The sequence below is a fragment of the Coloeus monedula genome (assembly GCF_965178545.1).
Source record: "Coloeus monedula genome assembly, chromosome: 1".
In the NCBI taxonomy this organism is placed as follows: Eukaryota; Metazoa; Chordata; class Aves; order Passeriformes; family Corvidae; genus Coloeus; species Coloeus monedula.
Genome location: NC_138781.1, coordinates 140,718,700 through 140,735,070, shown reverse-complemented (window position 1 = coordinate 140,735,070; position 16,371 = coordinate 140,718,700). Strand labels below are relative to the sequence as shown.

At 40.2% G+C, this 16,371-nt stretch overlaps 1 protein-coding gene across 3 annotated transcripts in view; it reads right to left on the bottom strand.

The window, feature by feature from the left end:
- Window positions 1-16,371, bottom strand: part of OXR1 (oxidation resistance 1) — a 275,058-nt gene that overhangs the window by 136,770 nt on the left and 121,917 nt on the right. For 2 of the 3 annotated variants that reach the window (XM_082291243.1, XM_082291245.1), the window contains exons 2-3: window positions 7,594-7,759; window positions 196-392 (exon numbers count right to left, since the gene is read on the bottom strand). In XM_082291243.1, the coding sequence (XP_082147369.1) occupies window positions 196-392; window positions 7,594-7,652 (256 nt within the window). In that variant the 5' untranslated portion in view covers window positions 7,653-7,759. The remainder of the gene's footprint in view (window positions 1-195; window positions 393-7,593; window positions 7,760-16,371) is intronic. The other variant, XM_082291244.1, reaches the window with a different exon arrangement.

Here is a 16,371-nt window from a genome sequence, read left to right as displayed (position 1 = left end):
CAGGTAAATAAAGCAGGTTAATTCTTTAGAGTAATTTGACATCAGCATTAAGATGTGATAACTTCCTGCTCGCTGTGAGCATTTGTAAACTTAGTAGCCAGCTGTGATTAAGCAAAAGAAATAAACCACAAATAAACAATAAGACCCTGCTTTTGTAACAAGTGCATTTGATTTTTCCTGTGAAAGAAAACTCACCAATGGTGTAATATCTCTTCAGATCACTCCTCCGCGGGTTGCGCCTTTGGGTGTTTGTGGTGTTGTTCTGCTCCTCCTCGGAAGCTGCTGTCTGAGTGGCAGGAAAGGGCTGGCTGGGCTGAGGTGTCTGAGCTTCAGCTGCCACCGGGTTGCATCCTGGCCCACTAATATCCACCGACTGGGACTTCTTCTTTAATCTACAGGCAATTTTCGGCAGTAAAGTATTACTAATCATCATTCCATACCTCAATTATATGTAGACTAACAGTGATATTCTACTGTTCATTGTACAATAATTCATGCATGTCACAGCAGAACACAGAACAGCAGTGATGAATTAGGCCTTGCATGAATTTCCCCTTTCATGTTCTGCTAAATCAATTACAGCACTTCCATCACCCATGTAGCTGCCAATGGTAAATTGCCCTCAGATCAGCCTGCAGAGCTGCTTGAAGGATCAGTCCCTAATCTATTTCCAAGGCAAGCTGCCTACCATTACCCTATCATTTAAGTTGCCTGGCTTAAGTTATCGCAGATGAGGGGAGTACAAAGAAATTAAATAATTTGCACAAAGTTGCTGAAAGCCTTAAGAGAAAAGAATTGATGTATGACCTTCTGAATTCAGATGCAGCTCTACAACTTAATTTCTTATTCTGCAATAGTTTCAACACATTGCTTCTCAATAATCCCACTAACCCCAGGTACCATTTTTGCACTGCAGAAGCAGTGGACAAAGGAAAAGAAATCCTCTGTTCTGCAGAAGAAATCAATGTTCAACTCATTACTGGCATCCCCATATGAATTATTAACCACTATTCTCTGAGCCCAATCACCCAACTAGTTTTTTACAACTCTAGTTGCACACACATCCAGACATAACATCACAGCTTGTGCACAAGTATATTCTGAAAGAGACATCTTAAAGCCAAGGCAAATGACATTATCACTCTCAATTCCTCCTCAGATCTAGATGTTTTATCAAAGTTCTGAGGGAAAGACGACTAAATCTCAAATCCTACTTTGGAGTGGGGTGAGTACACCCCCATCACTGATTCACCATAGTTCTGGTATCTCCACTATCACTAGCAATGTAAAATAGAGGTTACTATGCTACTAGAGTTATTGAATAGAGACAAATGACCTGTTACAATGAAGTTCACTACATACACATTGGATTTTGTCAATACTTTTCTCAGATTAGGTCTTTATAAATGTATATAGCTGACTACATGGTTTGATCCTGGAAATAAAAGAGGTTTATGACATTGCAGTGAGATATTGATTTGAGATGAAGGGAACATAACAACTTTGAAATTTTGAAGCAAGTGAAGTAAAATGATAAAGTTTGGCAATTCTAGAGGATAATTTTATTAGGCTAACAATTTAATGCTAAGTAAGCCCCCTCTTAACTCAGCACTTCCTTATTTTTCAAACATTTTTTCCATGTATTGGTCGCAATTAAACAGCATGGACTACTCCACTACGAACAGATTCTGCTAGTTTAAGATATTGTCATAATAATAACAACTGCTCTAAGTAGATTGGAAAATACACAGGTCATGATCAACCTCTGGAAGGTACATTAATGTATCAACGTGTGTGTAGAATTTTATGAATGACACTATGAGGGCAAAATGACTTTACTCATACAGGGCATTGCTTAGTCCAGGGAAAAGACTATAAGTTAGAAAACTGGCGGTTAGAAATTAGCTTCTCTATGTCATTCAATAAGAAAGACTACTTTCACTAGAACCTTTTCCTAGACTAGTCCAGGGTGCCTTGCATTTGAAGGAACAGTTCTCAGCTCCAATGACTCTGCACAAACAGTTTGGGTTGACAGGGATATTTATCCCTCCTACACTTAAGAAAGGCTGTAGTGCATCATCTAGACAAATGTCTCCAGTAAGTCCATCAATGGATATCTTTCCAGCCCCCAGCAGACTCTGGTTTATGTGTGTTCTGAGTTAGATGCTGCACCTTTGGAGTTACATTTCTTGGTTTGTCCTTAATTACTCCAGAACTCATTTAAACTTCTGAGGTAGGCAGCATCCAGCCTTGACGGTTTCTGGTTTAACTCTGCACTGTGCTCATACAGTAACACCAATAACTAATTTTAATGAATTATAAGAGTGACATTATGAGAAACAATGAACAACTACTGCTCCACATAAACCAGCTGCTTACATTAGCTCTTGCTGTTCAAAGAGCCCTACAGATACGGGAAGAACTTGTCACTGTGATAAAGCTGTCTTTACTTGGAGGAGCTTGGTCAATGGACCTACGTATGGAGTCAGTGGAGACAGCTTGGGATAAACTAACAGCATTATGAGCACTGATACATATTAAAACCAAGAATGGGCAGGGCATCCTCTCTGAATAAACATTGTGGGAGAAGAAAAAAAAAGCCTTTTGCTGGAAATGATGCTCCTGAAACTGAGACCTTGTTTTGAACACTTCTGGCTTTAAGCCTACAGCTGGTCAAATATATTTACCTAAAATGAAGGCAGGAATATTTCATATTTCATTGAATCATTAACAGTGAAATGGTGTTCCATCATAATGTTATTCTGCTACATTGTTGAATCTACTGTCTTTCGGGTGATATAAAAAGTCTTTATAATTCCTTACCACTAGAAACCTTTGAAGATTTAAAGGATGACTTTTGAGAAGAAAATCACTAGTTTTCAATAAGTAATGCTCTCCCTCAGACCACAACTTTCACTGTGATTGCAGGGTATTGCTTCTGTGTTGTGCAAAATAGCTGTGGGCAAAGAAGCTACAAAATGTTTAGCACCTCTCCACAATCCTGAGGCCTCCAGATCAATAAGTCTACCTATGTCCCGTATTATGCATGTTCATGTTCTGCCCCAGAGGAAGACAGCAGGTGAGTTGAAATAAATTTTACAAATTGAAAAATACTGTTATGACTTATATTGTCAGCTGTGTTATGAACATATTCTTCACCATTGGCTGTCTGAAGGACAGTCCAATTAATAAAGCTGTCTGGAGGTAGCTAATAAAATAACTTGCTGCACTGTGGGGAACACCAGATTGTTGTTACAAACATACTGTCTATTCTTCTAGAATCACATAGGAATAAAGGGATAATACCTGTCATCTGAGCAGTAAAATTTTCACATGGCCTACTTATGATTAATAAAAGTCTTGGTTGAAATGCCTGTAGCAAATTAATATCGAAAAAGTTATCTATTCTTGCAATTGAGAATAATTTAAAAGTAAGACTTCCAAAGCAATAATACCAAAATTAACAAACCAGGAGCATGACAGCCCAGCAAGTGCATGTAATATTGATATGTAATATCAAACTGTTCTTGAGAGACAGTGGTGACAGTGCTTTTGCTGGCAGGAAAGACAAAAAGATACAGGGTCTGAATTAATCCAGACTGCAATAACAGGGTCAGCTGAGTAGGACACAGGTTCAAGCAAGGACACAATTTTATGGGAATGACTTGACAAAAACAAGCAGCTTACTCTAATGCATCTTCCTTCAGCCCACCTGAACTGTATATTGATATAGCTAGCAAATAGTTTGAAAAAACACTGCAGTCTTTGAACTGTGTCTTCACTAGACCACCATTCCTTGAAAGAAAGTCTGAGTTCTGCATGCGTTTTGAAGGCAAGAGAATGAATAATTCTCTGTAAGCCTGACCTTTCACCACCCTGCTTTATTACCAGCTTTGTGTTGCACTTGGTTTGGGGTTTTTTGGTGGGGTTTTTTATGTCTATTACAGCTACACAGTTGGGCTGAAATGATTTATTCTTCATCAGAAAGAAATTTGAACATGAAATGCCTTGGGATCACATTCCTCATTCTTGCTTTGTTTCAGGCTGTCTGCTTGTAGAAAAATAAATAAAAGATATAAGAAATGCTGTGGCAATTTTTTTTTATCTTTTATTCCATGTATTTTGTAGCAGCCTTCACATAACTTTTCAACAATGGGCAACACATGCCTTTTAGTATTGCCTGGTGTGACACAAAATGCTGCTGCTGCAGCTGCCCAGCTGACAGCTGGACAGAGACAGCTTCAAAGACTGGTGGGGCTGGGAAATCCTTATCTGACAGCAAGGACAAAGTCCTAATTTGACTGAGATCTAAAGTAGAAGGGGCAAAAATTTCCTTTCTGCAGCTACCCTTAAAGCATAGGAACTGTAGGGGAGAGAAAACCATGCAACAACAACAACAAAAAAAGAAAATCTGCAGCCTTTGGGTCTTTGGGAGGTGTGGAAACCTGGGCTGGTTACTGCTGCTTTGTTCTGGCTACCAGCATCCTCTGTGAAATATGGTTGTGCTCTCACTGGGATGTCAGAAGAAACAGGCACATTCCTAGCAAAAGTGGCTCGCTCAGAGGAGAAGCTAACATGGAATAATGCTGAAGGAGCAATTGTTGACTAGTAATCAAGACAACACATCTGAGGGCCAAAGCTGGTGACTGGGTCTGGAGATGCCATGTTTGCGTGGAACACAGCTGAGCAGCACCCTGCTTTGACACAACCCTGCTCAAGCACACATTTGATGCACCTGTTTGTGTAGTTCAATTGCACTATTGCTAATAAGCCATTATACTCCCATTCTCTCCATTTGTATCTCACTGTATTTTCCTAGGACAGGTGCTGCTCACCCCAATAATTCCAGCTGTCCTAGACCTTCTGTGAAGCCTTGGTACCTCTAATCTGCTGAACAGAGGCACGAATCCCAAACTCACCTCTCAGCACACTCTGGTCACTAATCACTGAGGATTTGCTCCTTCAGCTAATCCAGGAGGGAATGCACATTTCCAAATTGTGTTATGTGACATCCCTGTAGGTAGATACACTGACTAGCTGTTGAACTTGCACATTATTTCTCTATCCATCCTCTTCATACAACTCCAAGGTTTTCTACTGCATATTAGAAACCACCCGACAGATGCTTTTACTTTCTCCTGCCCAGCTGGCATCCTGAGCTCTCCAGAAGCATTTCCCAGGAATGGCTCACTTTGAACAGTCCCTTACCAGTTCCCTCAAAAAGAAAATGTCATCAGGTGTTTGGTAGGCCATAGATTTAGGAAATCCTGGGGCTAGTGAATTCCCTGGGAACTCTGCTAGAGAATTTATGAGCATTAGGATTTCATTCCTGGCACTCACTATCAGAAACCTATTCCATTCCTAACAAAATCCATGCATTTTTTTTTCATGTTACGATTTCAAACTGCATTTTTGTAAAGCAGGATGGAAAAAAAATAAGGCACTACTTTCTAAAGAGATCCTGAAAGCACCTAAAAGCATCATGGCTGCCAGTCCAGTCTGAAACAAAAGGGAGAAAGGAAAGAAGCATTTAAACCATTTATGGTGGAAACAAACAACCATAAGAAGCATCTCAGGAGCTGAGAATCTGTACAATTAAGTCTTTGTGAATTTCTAAGTAAAAATCCCTTACTGCAACAAAGATTTGGAGGAAAGCCTAGCTCATTCTTATCTACCAAATACAAAAAACCCCTCTCTGTGCCCCTTGTGACTATTGCAGAGATTTTACTACACAGTTAATAGGAGAAACAAAACCTTTCATTTGAGAGTGATGTTTACTCTTCAGAGATGCATTTAGTATTTTTGAATGCTCAGAAGAGCTGGTTATGAATTTGATTTTTTTGTAGCAAGAAACTGATTCAAACTGATGTTCACAGCCAGAATTTATCTGATTTTGGAAAAAAACAGGTAAACTTCTGTTTTAAACACAACACTGAAAAGGTCTGACAACTTAAACACAGGAGAAAGCTTAACTCCCTCATGTCTGCACAGAGAGCACTCAAGATAGTTGTTTTATTCTCCTGTGGACACACTGGTCATTCCCCCAAGCCAGCACAGAAATCTGCATTTGCACATGGCTGGGGCATTTTTTGGCTGCTTTGGCAATTCAGAGGGATCAAGTAAAATGCTTTGGTCTGCAGTCAGGCTCCATTTACCACCTGAGGCTTCTTCTGTGTGTCTGCAGTGTGAGGCAATGCCATGGAGGGCTGCTAGAAAATCTTTTGTTCAATGCTTTTGAGTATGACCTGGTTATGGCTCTGCCCATCCCCTCCCAAAAGGAAGATAGCAGGATTACACTGGTACAGAGAAAACCACCTGTGATGATGATGATGAGTTGGTTCCTCATGGTGCAAGATGAAACAGACAGTGGGAAGGAATTAGCAGTGGGGAATCAGCCCAGGGATCTCTACAGCCATAAGCAATTGGAAAGGGGGAGGCAAATGGTTTTACACTGACAGAAACTTCAGAAGAGCCAAATGAAGGCAAACAACATGTTTGGAGCAAACACAGCTAAGTACTTCTTTGACTGGTATATATACTTGGTAGAGAAAAGAAAGACACAAGTCAGGCAGAAAGCATCCATTAGAGGCTATGAAGCATGCAGGTACTTCAGGAAACAAATTCCTTGAGCCAGGGATTGCTGGAAGGTGGAGGTTTTTCACAGGGAAAGAGCCACTCAGTGCATGCTCCATCTTTTGTATTAACACTAATTATCCACTACTAAGTACTGCAGGCAACCGAGTGCAACAAACTTGCAATTCAAATCTGAATTGGACATTATGAAATGCAGAGGAAAAGAAACCAAACATCACAAAGCAAACTAGAATATAGGACAGCACTAAATCAATGTCTCACAGTAAACAAGCAAAAACCTGCAGAAAAGCCCTTCAGAGCGTTACTTAATGTGTTGGTCATGCAGCAGTTTTCAGAAAATGCAAGCAGCATATGAGATCATTTGACGGCACAGAGCAAACACAAGATGATCTTCACATGGGTGGTGATACGAAAAGATTAGGAATGAATTCACACCTACACAGCTCAAAAAGCAATTCAAAGTGACAGGTATGTAATACCAATGTAACATTGAGCCCAGCTTCAGGGAAGAAAACATTGCAGGCATGAGAGCTATGCACAAAAAAAAAAATAGAGGAATTTCAACATCATATTTTGCTTTATACTCTTATTATGTACTTGAGCAAGTAGAGTAAGCATACAAAACACTCATTTTTTTTTTCCTTTATACACCAAAAATTACCATGCAAAGACACAGCAATTGTTAATCATCAGAGTACCAGAAAGCAAACCAAAACCACCCTTCTCCACCTCCTAGTCATCCTCATAGAAGGGGCCACAGCACATGCAGGAAAATTGCCACCATCCCTCACTCTATAACAAAGCACAATGTCAACCAGAAGTTTTGACCAGGCTTCAGGGAGAAGATGAATAGTATCTAAATAATTGAAAACTAGGGTTTTTTTTGCTGTGTGGAACAGGCAACCCATACCCTTTTAACAAGATTTATAGGCAATGCTGGAGCTCCCTGGGTTTCAAGGGCACATCACAGAATAAAGACTTACAAAAATGAACACAAACCTTGTGATTATTCCTGGGAGCATGACAGCACTGCTACAGGTAAACCCTTGGAGGATCATTTACAGAAGACATATAGATTGGTTGCTGCCAGGTTACATCCATGAACTCCAAGCGGGAGAATCCAGAATCCACTTGTGGTTCAAGTGTGACAAGGCATTCTCACTGCCTGGGAGAGAAGCGTTAGTGAGTCCGCGGGCAAAGGAGTCAAAGCGCTCTCCACACCACACATGGGCCTGGAGATGTACATTCCAGGAGGATGAGGCATGGTAGGAGTAGGGAGGGAGGTGATGATGATGATGGAGAGGAAAATGGCAGCGATCACGCTAAACACATAATGCAACGCAAATAGTCATAGCATACACACTTCATTCTTCTTTTCCTGCCTAAGCTTGTGCAAGGATTAACAGCTCAAGATCATATGGCTTCTCCATGGCTGTATAATACTTTACAGCTGCTTTACATGGTGGAAATAATATGCTCTGCTACTAAGGTTTGTGTTTTGTCAAGGATGAGAATTCCTTGATCTGTTCTTTCAGAATTTTGAGAGGGTGGGTTGCAATGCTGTACTATTTGCTGACAGATATCTTGATTCTGGACATGTTTTAGAAGAGATGTGTAAAGTAAATTACTATTTTGAATCTCACTATTTTGTTAATAGCTGCTATACTGTTATTTAAATAACTCCCACTAGTTCCATTTTCACAAAAGCTCTTCCAGTGCATTATGCAAATCTACTTCAGTACAATTTTCACGGGTCTTGAAATTTCCAGCTCTGTCATATTCATCACAGAAAAATTTTTCATAATGGCTTAAAAGTGATAATGATTTCTATTTCATTCTTATTTGTCTCATTAATGCTGCAGGATTATATCTATTGCAGCTTTATTTATAAGGATGGATTCAAACCGTCCAGACTATTTTAAGGTTGTATCTCTAATGAAAGTCTTTACTTCACCTGATTAGAAGTTTCTGAAATCACTTTATTATAGGCTATGCAATCAGCACCCAGACCCTATTCCGCCGAAAATTACTGTGAGATTTTCACACATCCTGTACTGTGGAGAACCACATTCCACATTACCATCTTCTCTCCCATACACTGAATTCAGAGTTTTCAAGGGCCAGTGTAGGCAGTGGTCTGGGAGTTACATGGGGTACCCTTAGACATACAGAATACCTCGCTTACAGTGAAGCCATACAATCTCATAATATTTTTCCATGTAATTAACTTTGTCATAGTATCAATTATTTCCTGTGCTAACTGCAAGTACTTTATACATCAACAAAGCTGTTTTACCCATGGCCTTTAATTTAGGCAATTGCATTTACATTTCTGATTCCAACCCTATGCTTGACTGTTTTCTGAGTTGTTTACAAGTCAGCTGCAATATCCCCGGGCACTTAATGTTCCCGAGATTGCTGTGCTATATGCAATCATAACATGCATATATTTATGTAGTCAAATTTGGAAGCAAAAGGGCCTTTTAACTTCTCAAAGAGATGGCATAGCAGGTTGAATGTTACAATGCTCTTACAGTACCAGAGATTAGTGTGTTCTAGTTCTACCATCTCAATGAATAATCATCAGCACAGCAGGCAACCACAGCTCAGGTTCAAATAACATGCTGTGGATATGCTTATCATAAGACATGGAAGTGCAAATCTGCACATTCTTCTGCCTTGCCCAGTAAATCATACAACCTGAAACAACTTAAAGACTTCTTTTGAAATATAAAACTAATTTATACATCATTATTATCTCTATTCCACAAGATATACATGGGATAAGACATTGTGATCTCAACACTGAAAATTCAGTGAGGTATAAAGGTATTTTGTGAAAGGGGAAATGATAATAAAGCACGAGGAATGAGATCCAGCCAGCAACATCTGAGCCCAGGCAGATACAACAGCCTTGGGGCTGCAGTGCCTCCAGGCAAGTGGGGATCTTTTGGTGTGGCCTTCCTCCTGCAGCTGGGCATCCTGTGCTGTCTCCTGACAGCCTCTGCCTTGTCACACGGGGCTGCTTGGCAGCTGGAACGCCAGCCCTGGGGCCAGAGGTGCAGCAAGCCAGAGAGTCCTTAAGCCAGAGAGCATTAAGACACGCTGCAGAGAGTGTAAACACCATGCTCTGTGACCTGCCAACAGATCACGGGGCTGAGAAGGGGAGTCAGTCCAGGGCAGGAGATGCATAAATCTCACAAGAAATCATCCTAACTCTGCTCATGCTTCTTTCCAAATGGAACATCCTCTTCCTTGGGCCACAAGATTTCCCCTCGAACTGAGGCTGAAGTGCCCTTTGGGCAAAGTCTTTTTGAGGAGGCTAAAACTTCAGCATTTCTCCTTGCTAGGAACATAAACTGGTTCTCAGAGTGTTCTGCAGGATATAATTCTATGAGATAGATCTCTGTGGAAGCACATAACTTGTCAAAGGCAAGTTAGAGACTAGGCAAAATGAGAAATCTTTCATCATCATTGCCAAAGCAGAATTGAAATTTTGCCTTCCAACTTATGCATAATTCAAGTATTTTGAATAATAAGTATCATTTTAGCATTTTAGTGAAATGTGCAGAAAACATAGATGGTATAAAATGAGCTTTATATTGGTTGGCTTTTTTGAAAATTTGATCTATATACCACATCCTCCATTGAAAACATGTTAATTCAAGCTCTGTTTTCTTGAAGGAATTTTTCTGGGTACTGGTCAGTTTAAAGGAATAAAAAATTATTTAAAATAAAATAAAATGTTTTAAAAAATTCTTGTCTTGTTCTTTTGGCCCTTCTTATTCATAAATCAGGTTAGCCTATACTAGATGGGAATAAAGATCTTCAAAGATACAGGAATATTTTAGACTTAAACAAGACAAAATTATCCTCCTACCCTTCTGCCAGGAGACCCTCCTGCTCCAAGCATTGAGCTCTGACTAACTACAGCCAGCTTTCTCTTTTCACTCAGGGTCTTTAACATGGCCAAGCAGCTACTGGCATTTCCTCCCGAGCTCCCAGAATGGCCCAGAGGGCTCAGTGGGGATGCCAGCCCATACCCCGTTCATTCAGACACTGCAGCTGCACAGCAGAGGGAGATCCAGAGCCCTGGTAAGGTCCCACCAGACGCAAATAGAAAATGGGAAGTCAGTTAATTGCACCTATTGAGAAAATGCTATCTTGAGCATATATGTTTTCATTCCTTGTCATCCTAAGAAGTAAGCAATGCCCCTTAATAAGCTGACTAATAACAGGTTGTACTGAGAGTCTATATATAAAGGAGAAACATACTTCAGAACAGATAGGCTGTGAAATAGTGCTTACTTATTTATAAACAAATGGAAAACACACACAACTATTTTGTTTCTTTGTTTTGTGGGAGTAGGAGGAATATTTTCAACAACTTTTTACTTTGTGTTCACAAGAGTGTAAAGGTTGTGAAGACATTTCTTTATGTCTTCAGCCTCCAGGCACAGCCCACAATGATGATGATACACCCCCTTGGCTGCAGAAGGGACTGTGACCAAGGGAAGCTCTATTGCAACAAGCAGCAGGAGCCACAGGAGACATAGAGTGGAGTGGGAACCAGGGCATGATCATCCCCAAGAGAGAATGAAGTGGCTCAAGCAAGCATAGACATGTGCTTGCATCGCATGTGCAATGATCAGAGCATATCCCTGGCTGCCAGAAGCCACTGAAGATATAGCTAGCAGATTTCCACTGTGTCATAATACATTTGGATTTTTCCCATTTACTGAAAATAAGGCCCTTCTAGACTACAGAAAATGTTGTCACCACCAGATCTCCTGCTGGGAGGCCATGTCTGTGCACAGTGATTGGTCTGTGGGCTGCTGGGGGTGTCACAGGTGTCACTCTGGCCTGAACTTCAAGAAGGCAGGGTGAGCATTCCACTTCCAGCTGTCATAGAAAAAATAAATATGTCCTCCAGTACTTACATAATTCAGATTTATATAAATATGGAAATATAGATGCTTAAAAATTTGTATATTTTAAAAAATCTATTTTTTTAATATATTTAAGCACCAGAAGACATTTTTCAGTCTTTCCTAAAAAAATTTATACCTTGTTTCTATACCACATAGTAATAGTTTAACATTAGGAAAGGATGTTGCCTAAGATAGGAAGGAACTCTTTTATTTTATAAGTTATAAAGTACATTTTGTTATCTACAGACCAAAGGCTTCTTTTTTAATTTGTGTGTTTAATAAACCCAACTTGACATAATGTACTGCAGTTATCAAATTTGTCAGCATTTTTGCAGAAGCTGAACTTTCTTCTGACAAACGTTGCCAGTCGATTAAATTAAAATAGAGAGCAGCACGATGAAGTGTGTTACTGAGCAGTAACACACTTCATAAACCAGTTGTGTATTCCTGAGTCTCTCCCAGCTTCCTGACAGGGGTACCGATTCCATGGCATCCTTAGGTCCCTGCCTGATGCTGAGACCATGAACTGAGGTGGTTTAGCTGTCTCCATCCTGGGAAGGAGGTGACCATTGATGCACCCCATGGCTTATCAAGAGATACCACCCAACCTTTTTTTACACGTGCGGCGTAAATCTCTAGCTGTCAATTTTAAGGTCAACAGTAAAAAGAAAGATCTGACTCGCAGGAGTCAAGGTACCTGGGCTCTTTTCAGCATCCTACTATGGCAGAACCTTATTTCTTGAACCAGCTGTGGAGACGGGTCACAGCTTGCCAAAGACCACCTGGCTCAGTAGAAACATGCACACGCTGAGGTTCAAGAGCAAACAGCTTGCATCCTTCTGTGGAGTTATTTACCAACCAACTACACCATAAAAACACTTAAATATTAAAACACTGATTATATTGCAGAGCCTTTAGAAGCCTTTTAAGAAATTGCATTAATAAACATGAAGTAGTCGATGTCTGAGAGGCAAGAAAGTGCCCAGGATGATACAAGCCTGTTCAGATCCGTGCCTTATGGCACAGATCTTGGAAAGCAAAACCTTTCAGCGCAACACCAAAGCAAAACGATCCCTCTCAGCTTTTCCCTTACTTTTTTTCAGGACACATCTTGCATCTGTGCTCCTGTGCTTCAGTGAACTCCCTTGGGTCAGCAGTGTTTGAGCTGCTGTGTCTTCAGTAGCAGCACTCTCTGTCAGGAGCATGGGGAGGATTTTTGGGACCTGGGTCTGCACATTGCAGTAAGCACGAGTTTTTTATTCTTTCCTTCCCAGAAACTTACAGAGGAGCTGCTTGACATTTAGAAACAGTTACCCCTACAATCTTGGTGGATCAAGCAGGAAGGATCAAGCTCCCAGCAATAAGTTGAGAGGAGACACCCAGAAGGGCAGTTCTCACAAACCCTGCCGTAACATTGCAACAGGTTAAAATGAGATGACCGAGCTTTATCCACAGATTGGAGATCTTCTCAACATTTCAGCTGCAGAAGGGGGAGACACTGGGGCAGAGAAAGGAAGAAGAGGACGGGAGGGGAAGACAAGCAGCACTCCCAGGCAGTCACCTCTGCTTCTGTAGAGGCAGCAATAGCTGCTGCCCAGCTGCAGCTCATGCGTGCTGAGAAGGGCCACACCACCGCTCCTGCCTTTTCCCTTTGCAGGTGGGACTCACAGGCAGCACATACTGACATTCAAGAAGACAGCCTAAAACCATAATTCAGTTTCATGCTGAAGCAAAGACATGTCCTCACCAGCAGACATGGATGACCTTTCCCTTGAACCACCATTTAGATTTATGCCTGTGACAAGCAACAATCTTTTCCCATTTTTTTTCTGCTCACAGTGATACAAAATAGAGTTGGACAAGCATAGAAACAAGAGATTGCATAACACAGCTGCCCTGCAGGGCTTTTTATTATATTTTTTAAATCAGTAAGTCCAGAGAGCAGGATAAGCACTGCAGCTACACCCACTGCCAGACACTGGCAATCTATAGGTATAGTAAATGACATTAATAAAAGAAGAATCCAATCAAAAAGCACTATACTGAGGTTTATCAAAGCACAGTGAGGCTTTTTTTTCCCCCTAGTCCAGAATAAAGACCACCTCAAGGATGGTGCCTGGCTGACTTTGCCAGGTTAAGATCCCCATGATCAAACACAAGCCTCAATGGTTAGCTGAACAGAGCAAGTACAGGAAACGAGGAGTTAGTGTCTCACCGTATGAAAAAAAGAAGCCAAGGAGGGATTTAAACAGTTGCAAAGGATCAAAACCAGAGCCCAGAATACAAATGAGGCCACAGCATGTTAAATGAGGCAAGTGAGTTTGGAAACATTTGTGTATTTAGCTTCCTAACTAGAGCTCAGCTCCAAAGCAGAACTGTTAAACAACCACCTGATCAGAATTTGTAAGGAAACAGCATACAAGCTAAAACATGGAAGCTGCATTTTGATGCATGCAATAGAACTGTCAAGATTTTAGAAGTCCTGTTAGATAAATCAGATGCTTTTCGTCTAAATGCTAAGTGAGAATCAGTAAATCGCATTCCCTTTTCAGGAGGTATTGGCAGTATTTCAAGATGCGTTTAACTAATCTCACAATGTGTTTTTTTCCTTGGTTACTCTTCTATGAAAATGAACTATTAGGAAATCAAAATATTATGGCTAAGCCTTGCTAATTGCTCTTAGGCACAGAAAGGCAAAACCTCTTTCACCTCGCATGTGAAAAATATGAGAAATAGGAAGAACTTAGGAATATAAAACAACAGAAAATGAAAATAAGAGATTAAAATCCATTTTCTTCATGCTGTTCCATAGCCCTCTGTATATATATAGACATATATAGTTCAGATCCCAGTAAATTTGTGGGTAACTTTTTACCACATGAGTGGTAGAACACACCTATTAAGACCTGTGTAAGTCTTTACGCAAAACTCAGAGGAATAGAAAAGGGAAAAGGCAGTAGAATTCCTCACTCTCTGGCCCATCCAGACTGGATAGAGGCACTGTTTGGTACCTGCCCTCACTGAGCATATCCTGCTCCTGCCTGCTGTACTGGATGGATGGCTCTGCTCCAGCTGCATGTACGAGGCAGGGTCCTCTCCTTGAAACCCTGGCAGCATAAACACTCAAGCCTAGCTGCTTCAGCACAGACCTCCAAAGCCCCAGTGTTTCATGCAGTCAAGATTTCCACTTTCAGAATAGTTTAGGCACAAAACCCCCAACTTTCCAACAAAGTCAAAACCCAGAAGTAGTCAAGCTTTGGACTGGGAAATTCTTATGTTTCCCAAATTTTGTCTAAAATAATAATTCCCTCCAGAAAAATGCACGGTTTTGGTAAACTAACTCCAGAATAAACAAACTTGGTCTGGCTGTAAGATTAGTGCCAGGTTTGCATTTTTATAGAAATATTTTAAAGCAACCACAAAGATTCATCTGGAGATACCTAAAATCAGACAGAAATCCAGTCCAGTGTCTTTCTTAGTACTGATCATTACAGTGACCTCCTGCTGATCCAGTCCCACAGCTTTTCCAAGATAATTGGGTGCCCAGAAGATATATATTTAGAGCATTGTTGTACTCATAATTTATGTGAACAAAATACAGAGTTCCTTGACCTTCCATTACATTTATTCAGCAGTATATACTGCAGGGGAAAAAAATGGCTTGGAATTCAGTAAATCAATAAAGTACATATATTCTGAAAATATAAAGCTTTTAATGTTAATATGGTTGAAATTAGTCCTTTGCTTCTATAAAATAAGAGGACATGTAACATACAAGTGGAGAAAGGGTAGATACAGTATGTTATGGATGAGAACTGACATCTTCATCTGTGCTGCAGCTACTGCATTTCATCTTTACAGAGTGCTGAGAAATCAAGAAGTTATATAACCTGGTGAAAAGCTGATAGGCACAGTGACATTTTAAATCCCACTCTGTGAAAATCAATTGCAAGATGTGAAAAGAAAAAAAAAAACTCTTCAGGAACCAAAATTTCCATCCCATAATATATCCGTATATATGTATACTTTGAAATAAAAAAGAGCAATAAAACTTCATAGAAAAAGGGAGTGTGGGAGGGAACTGGAAGGACAGGCAGAGCAGAGAAGGAACAGAATAATCACAGATCATTTGAAGATACTGTTACAAGGAAGCAAAAAGACAAATTATTTTGATGACATCCTTTTGATTCCACTAATGCTAAATAGTAAATAGGTAATATAGCAGCAATTTAGAACGTGGAGCTTAACTGGCATAAGAAAGCCAAACAATCGTTGCATACTTTTCCGGGAAAGCACATGCTTTTTCAGCCTGGAAATGCAACACAGCCCTACTTGGATCAGTCTGCACTTTTCTAAGGGAAAATGGCCCCATCAAAAGGATTTAAAGCTATCTTTGATGGGAGGCAGATTAGGAAAAGTCAACAGACCTCATTTATTTTCCAGTTGTCTTAGCAAGAAAAAACAAAAGAGACAATGATACTGGCTCAGGAACCATAAAAGAATCTCTACAATCCACAGAAATTGATTTTTTTAATATTCACAGTGATCACTCTCACTTTTTATTCATTCAAACATAGGTCACCAGGAAAAAAAAAAATGGTAATTTAAATTTGATTCATTCTTTACAAGTGGAGTGAACTTCTAGAGAAGGAAAGCAAAAGAAGACATTTTTTGTAAAAAGGGTATAATGTATGAAAAGGAGCCCATTCAAAATACGCCCAAAGCACATGAAAAGAGAATTCACTGAATGAACGCCAAATTAGAGTCATGTTCCTGCTCATTCAGAAAGCAGCTACTGAAGATGCCCACCAGACCAAGGTCTGCACATTTTTAGGCACAGAACTAC